General features: G+C 36.8%; 1 protein-coding gene and 1 long non-coding RNA gene across 3 annotated transcripts in view; one reads left to right on the plus strand and one right to left on the minus strand.

Annotated features, from left to right (window-relative positions):
* Positions 1–19,317, plus strand: part of SBF2 (SET binding factor 2) — a 432,597-nt gene that overhangs the window by 387,806 nt on the left and 25,474 nt on the right. For both annotated transcript variants that reach the window (XM_020286579.2, XM_020286580.2), the window contains 4 exons: positions 7,704–7,888; positions 13,248–13,424; positions 13,928–14,029; positions 14,763–14,948. In XM_020286579.2, coding sequence (XP_020142168.2) covers positions 7,704–7,888; positions 13,248–13,424; positions 13,928–14,029; positions 14,763–14,948 — 650 coding nt within the window. The remainder of the gene's footprint in view (positions 1–7,703; positions 7,889–13,247; positions 13,425–13,927; positions 14,030–14,762; positions 14,949–19,317) is intronic.
* LOC142870605 (uncharacterized) overlaps positions 14,944–19,317 on the minus strand; it is a 45,082-nt gene continuing 40,708 nt past the window's right edge. The window contains exon 4 of the long non-coding RNA XR_012918965.1: positions 14,944–15,099. This is a non-coding gene — a long non-coding RNA (uncharacterized LOC142870605). The remainder of the gene's footprint in view (positions 15,100–19,317) is intronic.

Below are 19,317 nucleotides of genomic sequence, written 5' to 3' on the forward strand. Positions count from 1 at the left end.
AAAAATAGTCCCCTGCATTTGTAAGCACTTCTATTTACTTAGAAAGTTCTTACTCATATTGATCTAAAAATCTATCACCATGTAACTTTTACACATCAATCCTAGTTTTGCCCTCTGAAGTTAGAAACTAAGTCTAATCTCCTACACTAAAGCCCTTCAGATTTAAAAACTGTTCTCAGGTTTTCTCTCTAAGAATGTTAACTGTAAATATCTCCAGCTCAAATAGTTGTAGTACACTCACCATACTTATGCTTTGGACACTACATAGAATTGAACCCAGCACACTAGGTGTTCATGTAGCCTAAGAGTACATTAGCTATGGGGACAGCCCAGTCACCAGGTTAGCTCACTAAAATTAATATTATTTGAAACCCCTATGTCTGCTTCATACGTGCTATTGTTCTTAACAATATACTGGACTTGAAGGTTGCTTTTTGGACCTTGTATGTGATATATCTAGAAAATTTCATCTTTTTAGATGTTTTTTGGATGTAGACTATTGTTTTAGACCTTTGGATGCTGATTCTGTCTACTAGTATATAAGCTGTTCTTGCAAGCCTCTTATCATCCATTGATTTGATCACTGTTCTCATGTGATTCTTTGTTTAAAAAAAGTGTTGAATAAGCCAAACCTAAGGACAAAGGCTTACAGCAAAATAATGTAAGCCTCTCTGAAGAAAAAGATCAATCTGTTAATCTATACTGGTTATGAGTCTTCCTGCTAAAACCCACCTGGCTCATATTTCTAAATCTCTGCCAATCTTTTTAACCCAATATTTGCCAGTCTCTCAAACTATTAACTGCATCACAAAAGATTTTATAGTTATTTTGACAAGACTTCTTATAGGGATCAATGCTTCTTCTGAAGTAATTTTAAATAGACCATTAGGAATCAAGATAAAGGCTCTATTTTACAAAATTCACTTTTTTCCCTTTTGAAAACCATTCATATCTCCCTAGTACTCATACTGGTTCTTTGGATGCTTTTTTTTTTTCCTACCTCATCAGAACTTTCTGAAATTGCAAGATTTCCACCTTCTTCTTTTTTTTTTTCTTTTGAGACAGGGTCTTGCTCTGTCACGTGGGCTTGACTACAGTAGCATCATCATAGCTCACTGCAGCCTCTAACTCCTGGCCTCAAGCAATCCTCCCGCCTCCGTCTCCCAAAGTGCTAGGATTATAGGCATAAGCCACCATGCCTGGCCCGGATTTCCACCTACTTAAGTCATCTTCCCAATTAGTGTGTTAGGCCTTGTGGTCATTGTACTAGTTTCCAGGGTTACGATAATAAACTTCCACAAATTGGGTGGCTTTAAAAAACTATTGGCTCACAGTTCTAGAAGCTAGACGTTCAAGATCAAGGTGTCATCATCAGGGTTGGTTCCTTCTGAGGCCTGGGAGAGAATTTGTTCCATACCTTTTGGAGTTTTTCTGGCATTCTTTGGCATTCATTGGCTCATAGAAGCATCACCTAGATCTCTGTCTTCATCTTCATATGGCATTCTCCCTGTGTCTCTGTCTCCAAATTTCCCCTTTTTATAAGGACACCAGTCACATTGAATTAGGGACCCACTCTATTCCAGTATGACCTCATCTTAACTAATTACATCTGCAGTGACCCTATTTACAAATAATGTCATATTTTGAGGTAATGGGGGTTAGGACTTCAACATATAAATTACAGTCATATATAACTTTTTTCTGAATTTTTAGAGTACCATTGTTTTAAAGTTTTAAGACACAAGAACTTAATTCTTCTCATCATTTCTTTCTTGGTGAATTTGAACTAAAAGATAGTACAAGTGACTTTCTTCTAAGGTTCCTGGTATTTCTGTTGCCAAGCACTCTTGTCAGAATTTGGTTCATGGTTGTAGCCCCTTACTGCTTTATTTGCCATCTGAAAGTTTATACTGTCAGCAAGGCAAGTCAGTAATTTTTCCATTCAACTTTTAGTAGAATGCAGCTTCCAGCAGATATCTAGTTAGTTGAAGCCCTCCTACCCCATACCTTGCTCTTGTAGTTTACTGCTATAAACTTCATCAAGAACATGTTATCTATTCCTACAATTGGCTAAGTGACCTATAATATAAATTTTAGCTGCACAATTGTCTCTCCTTTTATGATGATACCTAAGGCCCATGGATTTTCACCAGTCTTTTTCAACTACATTATCTTCTCCTTTTTTCTATTGGCCCCAGGCTCCTGGCTTGTTTTTCACAAGGGGATTTCCATTAGTGGTTACATTCTTATCATGACTCTATTCTTTGCTAGTCTCAAAGGCACTGAAAGGCTGTATTTATGGGTTAAAATCTCCTATTTAATTTGTTTATGACCCATTATATGTATATCTGAGGCTATACTTATATCTAACACCCTTCTTAAATATTTTCTTCTGAAAATTACTGTGAACTTAGCTTGTTTTCTTATAACAGTTTTTTTGCTCCTAACCAGGTGCCTGTCATTCTATTATCTGAAGGTAGGATCCAGAAACACAAATATCATTCTTTTACTCCATCTTTTAGCTCTTCACTCTCAAAGCCTCCCAAACCTTCTAAATTCCCAGTGATTAATTGGAAGTAGATAACTATTGTTTCCTAGCACCTTAAACATTCTCTGTGATCCCTAGAGCTGCTTTCTGTGTCTCTTCTGATAGTGTCATTACTTCTCACTAATCCTAGGAGGAATCAACTGGCGCAAGCAAGTTAGGGAAGTCACAAAAGATTCTCTACTACATGAACTTGATGGGCAGACATACATTCAGATCAGCCAGGGCTCCCATGCCCTGCAAGTAATTCATTTCCTTATACCTACCCACAAGCACAGGGTCTCATTCTTCCAGAGAGTTAAGTACCACTGTGGGTAGTGCTGTCTCTTCCTTATCTCTTAATTATTATTCTTAACCTTTTCCATTTTTCTCTTCTGTGTTCACAATTTTTTCATTCCTTTCATTGTCGTACAGTCTTAGTTTCTAGTTTTCTTCTTATTTATCTTCATCATGTGTCTTTCCTGCTCTGATAAACTAGAGTTGAAATTGACCTTTACCTTTTTTTTTCAGTCAGAGTAATCAGTTTGTATTCACCATGCATGTTGGTGAGTTCCTAAGGCAAGGGATGCATCTTTTTGAAGACAAGAACCACTTAAGAAAAAATGAAGATGAGAATATATCACATTGTTTTTCACTTAAAATTAAAATAACATTGGAGCCCAATAGGGAAAGCAAATATACTTACAACTTGGATAAATTACTTTGTTGAGTGGAAAAATGCCATGAGAAAATCAGTACTGCCTCTTAAATACCAAAATATAATAGCTGGGTATATTTGAAAAGTAGCCCCATGGAGGCAGCTTTTCAACTTTTCATCCTTCCCATTTTCGTGGCACTTTTTTAAGTTCCTCTACATGTATTATTTTATCCTTGAAATAACCTCCAGGATAGGTATTTTAAGAGGCCCAGAGAGAGTAACTGATTTGGCCGAGGCCACACAGCAAATAGCAGTATAACTAAGACTTTAATTAATTCAGTGTTGCACCATTTCAGTGCAAAATTTACTGATTATATCTTGTGTCTTATGCATTGGGCTAGGCATAAGATCACAGTGATAAATAAGGCCCCAGACCTAACCTAAGTATCTCTTTTCCTTCCCTCCCTCGTATGTTCTGAACAGAATGGAAGGAATAACACCAGTGCTTAGGAGATGCTCTTGCTCTGAATGACAGTGCATTCCCATGGAGGAAATATATCGCATAATTTCTTCCCTGAAGAGCAACCCAGGGTCACATGGTTGCTCAGATAGCAATACATTTAGAGTTTAGTTTAGTTACATTCAGATTCAAACCACAGCCCTTCTACTTACTGTGTAGTATTAAGCAAATTAGGAAACCTCTTAATTCTCAGTGTCCTTATCTGTCCAGTGGAGATAATAAATATTACCAAGCTTTAGGGTAGTTATGAGGAATAAATGAAATGATGTATATAAAACATTTAACTTAGTAACTAGCCCATAGTAGGAGTTCAATAAATGTTAGTTGCCATTATTATTGTTGTAGTTATTGTTATCACTGCTGTTGCCTAATACTCTGCTGAAATGGGAAGAAAGTCTACATTTGCATTTAAATTGCTTTGACCCTTACTGACCCAAAGCAACAGATAGAAGGTATATACTCTAGGTCTAGCCAATAAACTTGCAAACTTTTTTAATCATGATTCACAGTAAGAAATACATTTTATGTCTTTATGTGTATATATATATATATATATACTCATATCACAAATCAGGTAGTACTAGGTCACAATGCAAAATGTATATGTACTAAAACAAAAGTTTTATGAACCATATTCATCTATACCATATGCAGTACACATAATGTTTTTAATGTAATTTGTTTTACTTTTAAAAACTGATTTGACCTACTAAAGTGATATCACAAACCACCAAGGGGGATCCTACAGTTCGGAAAAACACTACCTTAGATCCTTTGCTGGTGTCCTGTTCCTCAGTACGTCTAGGAATCACTCAGGAAATCTAAGTAGACCTCCCCACCACCAATGCAGTAGTCTAATTCATTTGGTTAAAATAATTTCCAGATGGGATTATAGTTCTCAAAGCCCTTTGCTGGCCCCAAAACAGCACAAGCCAATAACAGAGAAACACTACAGCTCACTTTGTATTGATTTGCAAAAAGTAAATAGTCAACAAATGCTTTGAGTGCCTATATGTCATGCTTTCAGCTGGATACACGAATGAACATGATTAGGTTCCTGCTCTTGCAAGCACACAATCTTGCAGAGTAAAGGAATATACAAATAATTACAGTGCAATGTCATCAAAGTTCAAATAGAGCTCCCTACAACTTGGAACAATCAGAAATGCCTTTCAGAGGAGTTAACATTGTACCTAGATCTTAAGGATAAATAGGAGTTTGTCAGATAAAGAAATGGGAAAAATCATTCCAGGAAGAGAGACTAGCATAAGAAAGTATGATGTGTTGAGGGAATAGTATCTCGGAGTCAGAAACCACTCAAGCTTTACTACAATCATCTTAGTGTCCATATTCCAGTAGTAAAGTTCAAAACTTTGGCAGAAAGGAGAGCAGTTGGCCAGCACATAGGAGGCCATGTGCCTTTGCCATGCCATCCAAGGTCTTTGTTGTGTCTTGTATTCACATTCTGTGTGTGCATCAGCTGGCACCGCTGCAACCCTTACTGTCTGACTTCCTTCGGCCACTAAAGCCATCAATGCCCTTCATATCCTGCTTCCAAAGGGACGAGGCAGGAATTAAAAATGACTTCCAATGATTTTTCTTTTATCATATTATTATGTCATATTTTATACAATTTTGCATTGTAGAGCTTAATAATAACTATTAAAGACAATGATCCTGAATAAATACAGAATCATTTCCTTTAATTTACATGAGCAATTCCTTCGCTTAGGAAATGATGTGACTACTCACCGTTTTTGTTATTACCAGGTAAAGTTTGCCATAGTCATGAACTACTTTATTTCTGTTGGAAAAAAAATAATATTACTCAAATTACAAAAGTATTATCTCTAATACTGCCTATCATTTTGGTGCAAGTAGGTATTTTAAGAGAAGTCATTACTTCAACCATCACAAGCTGTATTATTAGTGGTATTGGGTATTGTCACAGGATTATGAATTTTTGCTGCTCATAACTATTTATGAAAAATAAATAAAATTTCCAAATGAAAAGAGAAGAAGGAAATAGCGTGGCAATGCTTAATGAATGCTCTACGGCAAAAACATGCCCTTAGTTATTCCAAATGGTTGCTAGAGCTTCATTGTTTCCTGGTGTGATGACCTTGCTCAAAGAATAATCGTGTTGTACAACACGTAGCATTTGCCAGTCAATCAGTCTCCTTCAGTACTAGGACCAATGTATTTGTAACATTACACACACACACCCCAAATTCCTTGATTTTATTATATAAATTTGTTCCTGACTGACTGACAATCCTCAAAAGCTTATTCCATGTGGTATAATTTTTCAGTGGCACCCTCTTCTGCGCTGTCCATTTCATTGTGCTTATAGTATTTATAAACAGGTGCTGAAATTTCATTTAACAGGCACTCAGTTCATCTTTTTCTGTGACTGTGCAGCTTTTTGTTTGTTAATTAAATCTTCTACTTTTATTATATTTACATTTTTCCCTATGATAACTTTAAAAATTAAATAGCCTATTTTTCTCTTACTCAATCTACTCTGATGTTTGCTGCTATATACATTTTATTTCTCCTTCTGTGTTTAATCTTACCTACCAGTGCATGAGTACAGAGATAAATGTTTTACTCAGTCAAATCCCAAATCTTCAGCTAAGGGAAGAGTCCATAATCAAGGTACTGTATTATGTGTCCTGATGTGTCATTCTTTTAAATCATCTTCATATGAAACTATATACAGGTGACTTTTTCACATTTGTTTGTCAAATTATATCCTTTATTCTCATCTACATTCTGATTTTCCTGTGATTCTATTTACAAAAAAATGTTACTTGCCATAATATCTAAGAAAACTCATGAATTATATAGAAAGATTGATGCATGTTAAGCAGAAATCACCTATAAAACCTTTTCTTGGGAACTGGTCTCCTGACCCCATAAATGCTTATAAAGAGAGGGAGAAGCAGATTGTAACATTATCGTGGTAACTTCTAATTATTACTACCTAGAAACATGCCTTGATTTAACACTAGGAAAGGATTAAAGCTTCTCAAATAACCTTGCTAGATCTAGAGAAGAAAATCTGATGTAGAGAAGCAGTAGTGAAGTCCTCTATCTCTATGACGCTATTACTGTTACAAATACCACAGTCCATAGGCATTTATGAGGGAGTCTGTTATCTTGAAGGTGTTTCCGTGCTAATCAGGTTTGAGAATTAGTGTATGCTTTTGTGTTTGGATGTTTAAAATTTAATAATCTCACTTGCATACAGAAATCCTTGTTCTCATTAATATAATTAGGGTCAGCTTATATCATGAGACTCTTCTAGCATTTTAGCTTGCCCTCTCTCTTAGAAGACATCTGCTCTGACTGTACATTTTAAATAAAGCCTCCTAATATTCAAGAGAAGTACATGTTACTAAGTTTATAATTGCTCACTGTTTTTCATGGATCCTGGAAAAAACTGTAATAAAATTTTTACTTGTTTAGAATTACATTATTTTGGCATGATATACAAATACTAACTCTAAATCCAGACTCCAATTTTAGTAGATTTATTAAATTTCTATTTTATACTTTAATTTAGATTTCTTGTTGAATTGACTAAATAAGCAGAAGAATGTTCTTTACTTTTTTCATGAAACTCTGAGAAATTCTCCTTCCTAAATGTTATTAGTGCCTGATGGCATTTTTAATTTCCAGTGTCAGTGTACTCTTTCTACTTATGATCTTAGTATGTACTTATAAATACTGAATTTATAACAAAATATAAAATGAGATTGACTAGAATGACTTTGTAGGTCCTTCTGAGCCTAAGATTGTGGGATTTTGAAATGCTATATTGAATAATGCTTATGTTACAAAATGAATAGCAAATGACCAGTATGATTTATGATTACTTAGATTAATTAACTTGCTATTACTTCTAAAACGGTAGCTCCAGAGCATGCATCTTTTTCCTTATTCAGTGGCATTCCCACATCAGATTATCTCACTCAATTCTTTTGGCTTTTATGAAGGTGTATGGGCAAGTCTTCGCTCTAGCACTCGCTTGATCAGCTCCCCAACATCCTTCATTGATGTTGGTGCCCGGCTGGCAGGCAAGGATCACTCAGCGTCCTTTAGTAACAGCACCTACCTACAAAACCAGCTCTTGAAACGCCAAGCAGCCCTTTACATATTTGGTGAAAAATCACAACTAAGGGTAAGATTTCTTTTTCTTACTTAGAAACTTTATGGATACACTAAGGCAGTTTATAAAACCTATGTCACAAACCGGTTTTCTCAGAATTGTTTTTTACAATATGGTTCTTTTTTTTTTTTCTTTTTTTCTTTTTCTTTTGAAACAGGGTCTCACTCTGTTGCCCGAGCTAGAGTGCAGTGGTGTGATCATAGCCCACTGGAACCTCAAACTCCTGGGCTCAAGGGATCCTCCTGCTTCAGCCTCCTAAGTAACTGGGACTACAGGCATGCACCACCACGCCTGGCTAATTTTTTTATGTTTTGTAGAGATGGGGTCTTGTTCTTGCTCAGGCTGGTCTGAATTCCTGACCTCAAGTGATCCTCCTACCTTGGCCTCCCAAAGTGCCAGGATTACAGGTGTGAGACACCGCACCAAGCCATACTGTGCATGATTTTTAACCTGGAGTTAATAATCTCAAAAAAAATTTAGCTCTACCTTTATATTTTTTATATATATACACACACATATATATTCACGTATATATGTATCTGTATTTTACATATAAATACATATGCATATACACATGCATATTTATTGTCCGTGAAAATATATATTTATTCATAATCATAAAAAATCAATATAAACATCAAGAATATTAGGAAGTATGCATACAAAAAAAGATAAGGCTTATTCAGGCTGTGTTTTCCACAGTCTTGATTCAGTTTCCACAGGAATCTGTACCCATGGCAAAAAGACGTTTTTGTTGTTGGAAACCTACTGATAAAAAAAAGCTACAGGAAGATAGAAGGACGGAGAGAGGAAGACTATGGCATCACATATGGAGGCAAAGGAAAGCCAAGGCTAGGTTTTCTAAGTAACATTTTTTAAAACCTTGTAAGGCTATATATAGAGAACATATGTCCTAAAACATGTCAGAAAATTCAAAATATTAGATGCTGATCAACTTTATTAAATTCTTACTATTAAATTATTATGCCAAAGAGCTATGCTGAGGTACCATAAATTGTCAAGATAGTCTTTTCCTCCAAAACAATGATAGTTCCTTAAGTTAAATGTTTTTCAAGTCACACATTATAAAGTAAATTTTATTACTACCATTAGGTGTATAGGAAATGAAAGTTATTTGTTAATTCAGAAACACCCTTAGTTTAAATTTTAGTCCAATGCTCCACTTAGCACTGGACAACCTAGACAGACCTTTGGCTAAACTGTGGAAGAGAGGCTATGAGCAGGTTACTCTTAGCAAGATCTCACATGCTTAGCCTTTAAGATGCCAGTGACTGAGACATCTCTTCTGTAGCGGGCTGGCTTTGCTAGCTACTGGACTGCTGCAATCACTTAGTCATCAACCCTTATGGTAGAGGGCATGAAACTGCTGGGTAATGCTCAGTTTTTAAATCTGTATACATGTTTTCTGATACACCAGATAATTTTATATCCAGAAAATAGTTGGAACACTTTTCAATAGCAATCTAGGGTTTCATGTACAGTCACCTTGGCACCAGTGCCTTTTCCAGAGCACAAACTTTTCTACACTTTAGCATACCATTTATTCATGATCTAAATCACTCCCCAAGGTCTGGCTTCTAAATGCTCACCTCTGTCATTTCCTTTGTACATCATTCCTCAGATTAGCTGTGTGATCATGCATATTTGTGTAAGACTGACCCCTTGGGATGCTTCCTTTTTTCCTACCCTCCCTTTCACCTGCCCTCCTTTCTTTTTTCCTTTCTGTCTTTATTCAATAAAGTATTATATTTTTAAAATGTAATTCCACCATCCTGCACAGTAGTTATTAGCAATTCTATATGATCCATTCAAGTTTTATTATTAATTCAGTTGTGTCTGTTGAGTATGGCTCTATATCTGATGTGTACCACATTCTGACTAGCACAGCCCTGTCCAATTGCAATGCCATACCTTTTGCTCCCAACAAGGGACGCATAAAGGAAAGCCAGTAAATGACAGCAACTTATTCTAGAAATAATATTAAATTTGGCCTTCTTTACCTTTTTTAAGTTCACAGACGTTAATACTTTTTTTTTGAGACAGAGTCTTGCTTTGTTGCTCAGGCTAGAGTGAGTGCCATGGTGTCAGCCTCGCTTATAGCAACCTCAGACTCCTGGGTTCAAGCAATCCTCCTGCCTCAGCCTCCCGAGTAGCTGGGACTACAGCCATGCGCCACCATGCCCAGCTAATTTTTTCCATATATATTAGTTGGCCAATTAATTTCTTTCTATATTTATAGTAGAGATGGGGTCTCGCTCTTGCTCAGGCTAGTTTCGAACTCCTGACCTCGAGTGATCCGCCCACCTCGGCCTCCCAGAGTGCTAGGATTACAGGCGTGAGCCACCGTGCCCGGCCTAATACTTTATTAGTAATAACAAATTCCTTATAGCCTAACGGTATATCTCAATACTATGATTAATAATTCCTGATTTATAAGATAGGCTTACCTAGCTCAGTGTATAGTTGGGATATAGAAGGAAAAGTAAACTATTTTTTATAAATTTTTTTTAGTAATATAAAGGAACTCAGTGTATATTGCTAGGTTCTTTATCTCAAGCCTTCACATCATGTTTTCATATTGTATATTAGTCTTCTTAACTATTTTGGTCACTACTTAACATCCCATATTGTTGGATGTTTAGGTTTCTGTCTTCATGTTCTATATGTAAAATTGTAGTCACATTTCCAAGCATATAGGTTGTTTTTTTAATTGAAATATTATACAATTGACTGAGTTTTTTTTTTTCTATTAGATTATTTCCTTAGAGCAGCTTCCTAAAAATCTAATTATTAAGACAAAGGAACTTTTTCTTTCTTTATAGATATTATAAATGCTATTTTTTAAAAACCTTAGGCTTTTTTGCTTTTACTTTTAAAATTTTAATAGGAATTTTTTTTAAATAAAATTTTTATTTTTCTAAAGTAACCAATATAAACTATTAAACAGATCCTATATATGAGACCTTGGCAACAGGTTTTTAAATTGTGGTAAGATACACATAGCAAAACTTACCATCTTAACATTTTTAAGTGTATAATTCAGTATTATTAAGTACATTCACATTGCTGTGCAACCAATCTCCAGAACACGGCTTTACTCATGAAAAATTGGAGGACTTTTAAATCTTCTTCAGAGCTAGTAAACCAGATTATCAAAATGAAATATATCACGCCTATAATCCTAGCACTCTGGGAAACCTAGGCGGGCGGATTGCTCAAGGTCAGGAGTTCGAAACCAGCCTGATCATGAGTGAGACCCCATCTCTGCTATATATAGAAATAAATTAATTGGCCAACTAAAAATATATAGAAAAAATTATTCGGGCATGGTGGTACATGCCTGTAGTCCCAGCTACTCGGGAGGCTGAGGCAGGAGGATTGCTTGAGCCCAGGAGTTTGAGGTTGCTGTGAGCTAGGCTGACACCACAGCACTCACTCTAGCCTGGGCAGCAAAGTGAGACTCTGTCTCAAAAAAAAAAAAAAAAAAAATGAGGCCGGGCACAGTGGCTCACGCCTGTAATCCTAGCACTCTGGGAGGCCGAGGCGGGCGGATTGCTTGAGGTCAGGAGTTCAAAACCAGCCTGAGCAAGAGTGAGACCCTGTCTCTACTATAAATAGAAAGAAATTAATTGGCCAACTAATATATATAGAAAAAATTAGCTGGGCATGGTATGGTGGCACATGCCTGTAGTCCCAGCTACTCTGGAGGCTGAGGCAGGAGGATTGCTTGAACCCAGGAGTTTGAGGTTGCTGTGAGCTAGGCTGATGCCACGGCACTCACTCTAGCCTGGGCAACAAAGTGAGACTCTGTCTCAAAAAAAAAAAAAAAAAAAAAAAAATGAGGCCGGGCGCAGTGGCTCACGCCTGTAATCCTAGCACTCTGGGAGGCCGAGGCGGGCGGATTGCTTGAGGTCAAGAGTTCAAAACCAGCCTGAGCAAGAGTGAGACCCCGTCTCTACTATAAATAGAAAGAAATTAATTGGCCAACTAATATATATAGAAAAAATTAGCTGGGCATGGTGGCACATGCCTGTAGTCCCAGCTACTCAGGAGGCTGAGGCAGGAGGATCGCTTGAGCCCAGGAGTTTGAGGTTGCTGTGAGCTAGGCTGATGCCACGGCACTCACTCTAGCCTGGGCAACAAAGCGAGACTCTGTCACAAAATAAAAAAAAAGAGTTTAAAAAAAAAAATGAAATATAGCAGCGGGCCATCAATGTAACATTCTTTAATAACAAATGCAACAGCTCATACCTCAGAATAAATTCATATGAATTAAAGATGTAAATGAAAAAGTACTCAAATAAATACAGGTTGATACATATGTAGTATTGAGTGAAAAAACATTATCCCAAAGATAGACATCAACAAAGCTGTTCACATTTAAATGTATTTAATTTTTTATTATTGACCTTATAAAAGTAACCACAGTACTAGTATTCTTGGGGCAGTAAAATAGTGATTTTCATTTCTTTCTCAGTGTTTATCTGTACATTTTTATTTAAGACAGAGTCTTGCTCGGTCACCAGGCTAGAGTGCAGCAGCGTCCTCATAGCTCACCGAAGCCTCAAACTCCTCAGCTCACACAATCCTCCTGCCTCAGCCTCCTAAGTAGCTGGGATTATAGGCACATGCCACCACATCCAGCTAATTTTTCTATTTTTTTTGTAGAGACAGGGGTCTTGCTGTGTTGCTCAGGCTGGTCTCAAACTCCCAGCCTCAAGCAATCCTCCCACCTTGGCCTCCCAAATGCTATAATTACAGGTGTGAGTCACCATGCCCAGCTTAGCTCTACCTTTTTTTTTTTTTTCATTTTTTACTATGATTATGTTTTACTTGCTTAATAAGAAACAAATATGTGTATATCTGTAAACTTTAATATGTACAATCTGGAACTCCAATAGTATATTACCTTTGCATTACAATATACATCTTAGAAAGACCTTAGTTTACACTGTTGCATTAATCATACTGTCCTTGTGTCATTGGCTCCTCTTTAAAATTTCATGTTCATAGCCTTATCATTGGCTTACGTTTGGTGTTAAAAGCTCCAGCAAGTTCCAGCCTACCTGTAGTCTCTTCAAGTTCTCAGAATGACAGCATTCTTAAGCTAAGTAATCTACCTCTAGAAAGCACTAGACTTGCCATTCTAGGCAAACCATAAGACTGTACTGAATGGCTCTTTCCAGCAATACTGACAGATTAGCCACACAAGATTTATTTTCTTGACCTATTGCAGTCTCTGCAGCTATTTGGCTTAAACTATATATTATTAAGCATTACCCTGTTGAAAACATTGCTTTTTTTAACTATAGTACTTCATCTGCCTAATTCTATGCATCTTCATCCACAGAGCTTCAAGGTAGAATTTGCTTTAAACTGTGAGTTTGTTCCTGTTGAATTTCATGAAATCCGACAAGTAAAAGCCAGTTTTAAGAAGCTGATTAGGGCTTGTATCCCAAGTACCATCCCTACTGACTCAGAAGTAACCTTCCTAAAAGCACTGGGAGACTCTGAATGGTTTCCACAGGTAATGTCTAGAGCAACTTGTCTTATAACTCAAGGAAAAAGAGGCCCAAGTAGTACACAAATCAGCTGTTTAGTATATTCACAATGTTGTGGAACCATCACCACTAAGTCCAGAAAAATTATGAGTATCTGAAATAGAACTTACTATAATCATGAAAAAACAAATTTTAAATTCAATAACTTTGCTGGGAAGACCACTTAGAATCATTCTGTCTCTTCCAGTCTATGGAATTATAATTCTTCTACTTCTGAGGAAATCGTGTACGGTTATTTTATTTTATTATGTGTTATTTCAATGTAGTATTTTAAAATGTGGCTACTTTTTAAAAGTATCATTGTTTAGTCTTGATTTGACAAGAACTTTAAGTATCTAAAACATTGGTTCTTTTGTCCAAGTGCTTTATCCCTAACTTGTTTAATTACCCACAGTTGATAGCAAATCTGACTGTCCTCTGTGCTCAGAAAGTTCTTGGTCTAATTGTGGCCTCCTTTCCTGTCTCTTAGCTTCACAGGATAATGCAGTTGGCTGTGGTTGTATCAGAAGTACTTGAGAGTGGTTCCTCAGTTTTGGTCTGTTTGGAAGAAGGCTGGGACATCACTGCACAAGTAAACTATTATATATATTTTCAGATACTTAGTTTTATATTTGTATTTCAGTTTAGTTGTTTTTAAATTCTATAGATGAATCTTTTGTATAACGAGTAGTGTGTTTATGGACAGAGAAAGTCACAGGTTAAACACCACCTGGTATGTATCAGGAAGCTCTGTACCATGAACTTTAAGGCCCTACATAGCCTGGAGCTCTGGCTTGGGGCATCAGGCTCTCACGTCCACAGATGTACCATGCAAGCTTGCAGATAGAGTCCTTAACCAGCAATGTGGGACATGGACCATCCTTACTGGGTTTTGGAATTTCAGTCCATTCTCTGGCTTTCTATAAGCCCCTCCTTTACTCACTCTAGAGTGAAATGGAAAAGTATGAATTCAGACTACATTAAGATATTAATCTACACCTGCCAAAAAGTATAATTGGTGTGAACTGATCCTCTGGCCTCTAATTAACTTAGGAAAGGTTACATTCAGCTAACTGGCCAGTTAAGGATTAAAATCTTAATTACCTGAAAGAAAACACATAGCCAAAATCAATTTGAGTTACAGTTTTTACTGGAAAAGTTTGCAGAAGTCATTTGAGTGGCTGTCTTGCAGCAGTTAGTGAACAAATCTGCTATCCAGGTAACTTTGCTAGTGAATAGCTATCAAAAGGAAATGCATTTATCTAAGCAACAGGACTTTTTCAGGACTGAAATTAATGTAAGAATCCACCCTGCTTGTGCCCTAGGTGACATCCCTCGTTCAGTTACTGAGTGATCCCTTTTATAGGACACTTGAAGGCTTCCGGATGTTGGTCGAGAAAGAGTGGCTCTCTTTTGGTCATAAATTCAGTCAGCGGAGCAGCTTGACTCTCAACTGTCAGGGTAGTGGTTTTGCTCCGGTCTTCTTACAGTTCTTGGACTGTGTACACCAGGTAAGTAGAGCATGCTTAAATTGACTGGCTATGAAGGAAAGAAAGACAGTACTAGCATTTATTGAGCATCGTGATGCCACGCCAGGTACCTTCTTGTCATAACTCTGATTGACTCAGCCACAGGACATGCTGAAATCTTAGCAGTAGACTCCTGGGAATGGACAAGAAAAAAAAACTACTTGGTTTCTGAAACTAGTACAGCTAAGCTAAGCTGGCTATTGGGCTTGCCCCTAAGTGAGATAGCTAATACTCGAAATTACTGTCTCCAAAGAAGAGGAGCAAACTTGGGCTTGTTCTACAAGAACATTTGGGCAAGCATAAAGCAAAAATCTATAGGTAATGGCAGGGCCTGAAATCCAGCACATGGTCTTCCCAGTTTGGGAGGACCTTAGCTTGTGCCTGGGAACATAGGAGGTAGACCCTAACCCCTAGAGAATCAGGGCCCAGCACAGCCAGGCCTATGAACACTGGCTTAGGTCTACTGGGTGACCTGATCAGGGCTAATCAAGAGGCCAGAAAGAAGTCCAGTATATAATCAATCCATTCAAGCCCATTGAGGCTAGGGACTCATGAATGCTCTAGGCTCCCTTCTGCCTTCATCCCAGGTACGTCAGATACAAACTTATTGATGGGGTCTTAGTCAGGATTGGGCTTGAGAATTGGATGGCCCTGGACTTGCAAGTTGAAGGTTAAATTAGCCTAGGAAATATTTCCAGCCTTGTTTCATTTGACCACAACCCTAAGGGTAAATGAATGGATTCTGGCATGTCAAACATATTTGTGGGAACAGTGGGCCTCTTTGAAATACGTTGGCCTCAAGTATCAATTGGAAGGAAAGGTGGAATGTTTTCAGGAAACAGAATTGGAATTAAGTCTTATGAAAAGGACAGGTTAGTATGTAGTTATGTTTTGTTTTGTTTTTGTTCTACTAATCACTTGATCAGCTTTATTAATTCACTATATACTTTTTTAAAATAACAGCTTTATTGAACAATATATACCATACAGTTCACCTATTTAAAGTGTTCAGTTCAGTAGCTTATAGTATATTCAATTTAGTAGCTTTTAGTATATTCATAGAGTTGTGTGATGATTACTATAATCAATTACTATAATCAATTTTAGAATATTTTATCACTCCAGAAAGAAACTCCATACCCATTAACAGTGACTTTCCATAACCCCACTGCTACCACAACCCACTCAGAAGAGGCCTCTCACATCATTCACATAAATTTATTTGAAATGGATCAGAGACCTAAATAGCTAAAAGAAGTTCTTCAAACAGAAAAAAAAATGATAAAAGAAGGAATTGAGGGATATCAGGAATGAAAAAAGAAAAGAAAATTAAAATATAAGTAAATACAATAAATTTTTCTTGAGTTTTCTAAATTATGTTTGACAGTTGAAGCAAAAAGTATATATAGAATACATAGTTAAGATAATTATATTATAAATGGGGGAGCATAAAGGAAAGTAAGGTTTCTACACTTCACTGAAACTGGTAAATGTCAACACCAGTGGACTATAAGATATATGATGTAATACAGCAATCACTAAAAAAATACATAAAGAGATACATTCAAAAATACTATAGATAAATCAAAATGGAATTTTAAAAAATATTCAAGTAACCCACAGAAGGTAAACAAACAAAAAAAGACAATAAACAGAAGACAAAAAAATAAAATGGCAGACTTAATCACTAACATATCAATAATTACATTAAATGTAACTGGTCTAAATATATCATGACCTAACTATAACAGTTTTTAAGAAATTCGCTTCAAATATAACAGTATTGTTCATACGAGCTTTATAATAGCCAAAAACTAGTCAGGGGTATAAAATGTCCTGTAATAGGAGAATGGCTAAATAAACTGTCATCTATCCATACCATACACTACTTACCACTCAACAATAAAAAGGAATGAATTATTAATATATGCAACAATGTAAAGGAATCTCAAGGACATTATATCAGATGGAAAAAAAGCAATCTTAAAGGGTCTCATGCTGTATGATTCCATTTATATAACATTCTCACAATTATAAGATCATAGAAATAAAGAATAAATTATTGATTAGCAAGGATTCAAGACAGTGAGGGACAAATAGCCAAAGCAATCCTAAGTAAAAAGAGCAAAGCTGGAGGCATCACATTCCCTGACTTCAAATTATACTACAAGGCTATAGTAATCAAAACAGCTTAGTATTGCTATAAAAATAGACACATAGATCAATGGAACAGAATAGAAAACCCAGAAATAAAGCCACATACTTATAGCCAACTGATCTTTGACAAAGTCGATAAGAACATACACTGGAGAAAGGACGCCCTCTTCCATAAATGGTGCTGGGAAAATTGGATAGCCATATGCAGAAAAATGAAACTAGATCCCTCTCTCTCAGCATATACACAATCAACTCAAGATACATGAAAGACTTAAATGTCAGATCTGAAACTATAAAAACACTAGAAGAAAACCTAGAGAAAACTCTTCTGGATATTGGGCTAGGCAAAGAATTCATGACTAAGACCTCAAAAGCATAGGCAACGAAAACAAAAATAGATAAATGGGACTTAATTAAACTAAAAGGCTTCTACAAAAGAGCAAAAGAAATAACAGAATGAACAACCTACAAAATGGGAGAAAATATTTATAAACTATACATCCTACAGGGGACTAATATCCAGGATTTATAAGGAACTCAACAATAACAATAACAACAATAAAAAAAAAACAATCCCATTTAAAAGTGGGACATGAATAAACATTTTTCAAAAGAAAACAAAGAAATGGACAAGCATGTGAAAAATGTTCAACATCACTAATCATCAGAGAAAGGCAACTTAAACCACAATGAGATATCATCTTATACCAATCAAAATGGCTATTACTGAAAAGACAAAAAATGAAAGATGTTGGCAATGATGTGGAGAAAAGGAAACTCTTATCCACTGTTGGTTGGAATGTAAATTAGTACAACCTCTATGGAAAACAGTATGGAGAGTTCTCAAAGAACTAAATCCAGCCATCCCACTACTGAGTATCTGCCCAAAGGAAAAGAAATAAATATATCAAAAAGATACTTGCAACTCATATGTTTATTGCAACATTATTCACAGTACCAAAGATATGGAATCAACCTTTGTCTATCAGCAGAGGATTGGGTAAAGAAAATGGTGTATGTATATATGATGGAATACTATACAGCCATTAAAAAGAATGAAACCCCTGTAATCCTAGCACTCTGGGAGGCCAAGGCAGGCAGATTGCTTGAGGTCAGGAGTTTGAAACCAGCCTGAGCGAGACCCCGTCTCTACTAAAAATAGAAAGAAATTAATTGACCAACTAAAATATATATATATACAAAATATTCGCCAGGCATGATGTCACATGCCTGTAGTCCCAGCTACTCGGGAGGCTGAGGCAGTAGGATCACATGAGCCCAGGAGATTGAGGTTGCTGTGAGCTAGGCTGACGCCACAGCACTCACTCTAGCCTGGGCAACAAAGTGAGAATCTGTCTCAAAAAAAAAAGAGCCGGGCGCGGTGGCTCACGCCTGTAATCCTAGCACTCTGGGAGGCTGAGGCGGGCGGATTGCTTGAGGTCAGGAGTTTGAAACCAGCCTGAGCAAGAGCAAGACCCCGTCTCTACTATAAATAGAAAGAAATTAATTGGCCAACTAATATATATATAAAATTAGCCGGGCATGGTGGCACATGCCTGTAGTCCCAGCTACTCGGGAGGCTGAGGCAGCAGGATTGCTTGAGCCCAGGAGTTTGAGGTTGCTGTGAGCTAGGCTGACGCCACGGCACTCACTCTAGCCTGGGCAACAAGCGAGACTCTGTCTCAAAAAAAAAAAAAAAAAAGAATGAAATCGCATCTTTTGCAGCAACTTGGATGGAACTGGAGGCCATTATTTTAAGTGAAACAACTTAGACTCAGACAAATAACACATGTTCTCATAAGTGGGAACTAAGTAATGTGTTCACATGGAAGGAGAGTATGGAAATGATGGGCAATGGAGACTTGGGTGGGAGGTAGGAGAGAGGTGGATAATGGGAGGTTTCTTAGTGGGTACGACGTGCATTGCTTTAGTGTTGGGTACACTGAAGCCCTGAGTGCACCACAATACATCAATGTAGCAAAATTACACTTGTACCCCATGAATATATGTAGAAATTTTTTTAAGTTTTTAAAGATAGGGGAGAAGCAAATGGGTCTCACTATAAAGGGGTAGCGGGTAGCATGAAGAACAAACCAAATTTCTATCAACTGATGAACAGATTAACAAATTCTGGCATATTCATACAATGGAATACTCCTCAGCACACAAAGGGAATGAAAATATATACAACAAC

The sequence above is a fragment of the Microcebus murinus genome, chromosome 4 (genome assembly GCF_040939455.1).
Source record: "Microcebus murinus isolate Inina chromosome 4, M.murinus_Inina_mat1.0, whole genome shotgun sequence".
Lineage (NCBI taxonomy): Eukaryota > Metazoa > Chordata > Mammalia > Primates > Cheirogaleidae > Microcebus > Microcebus murinus.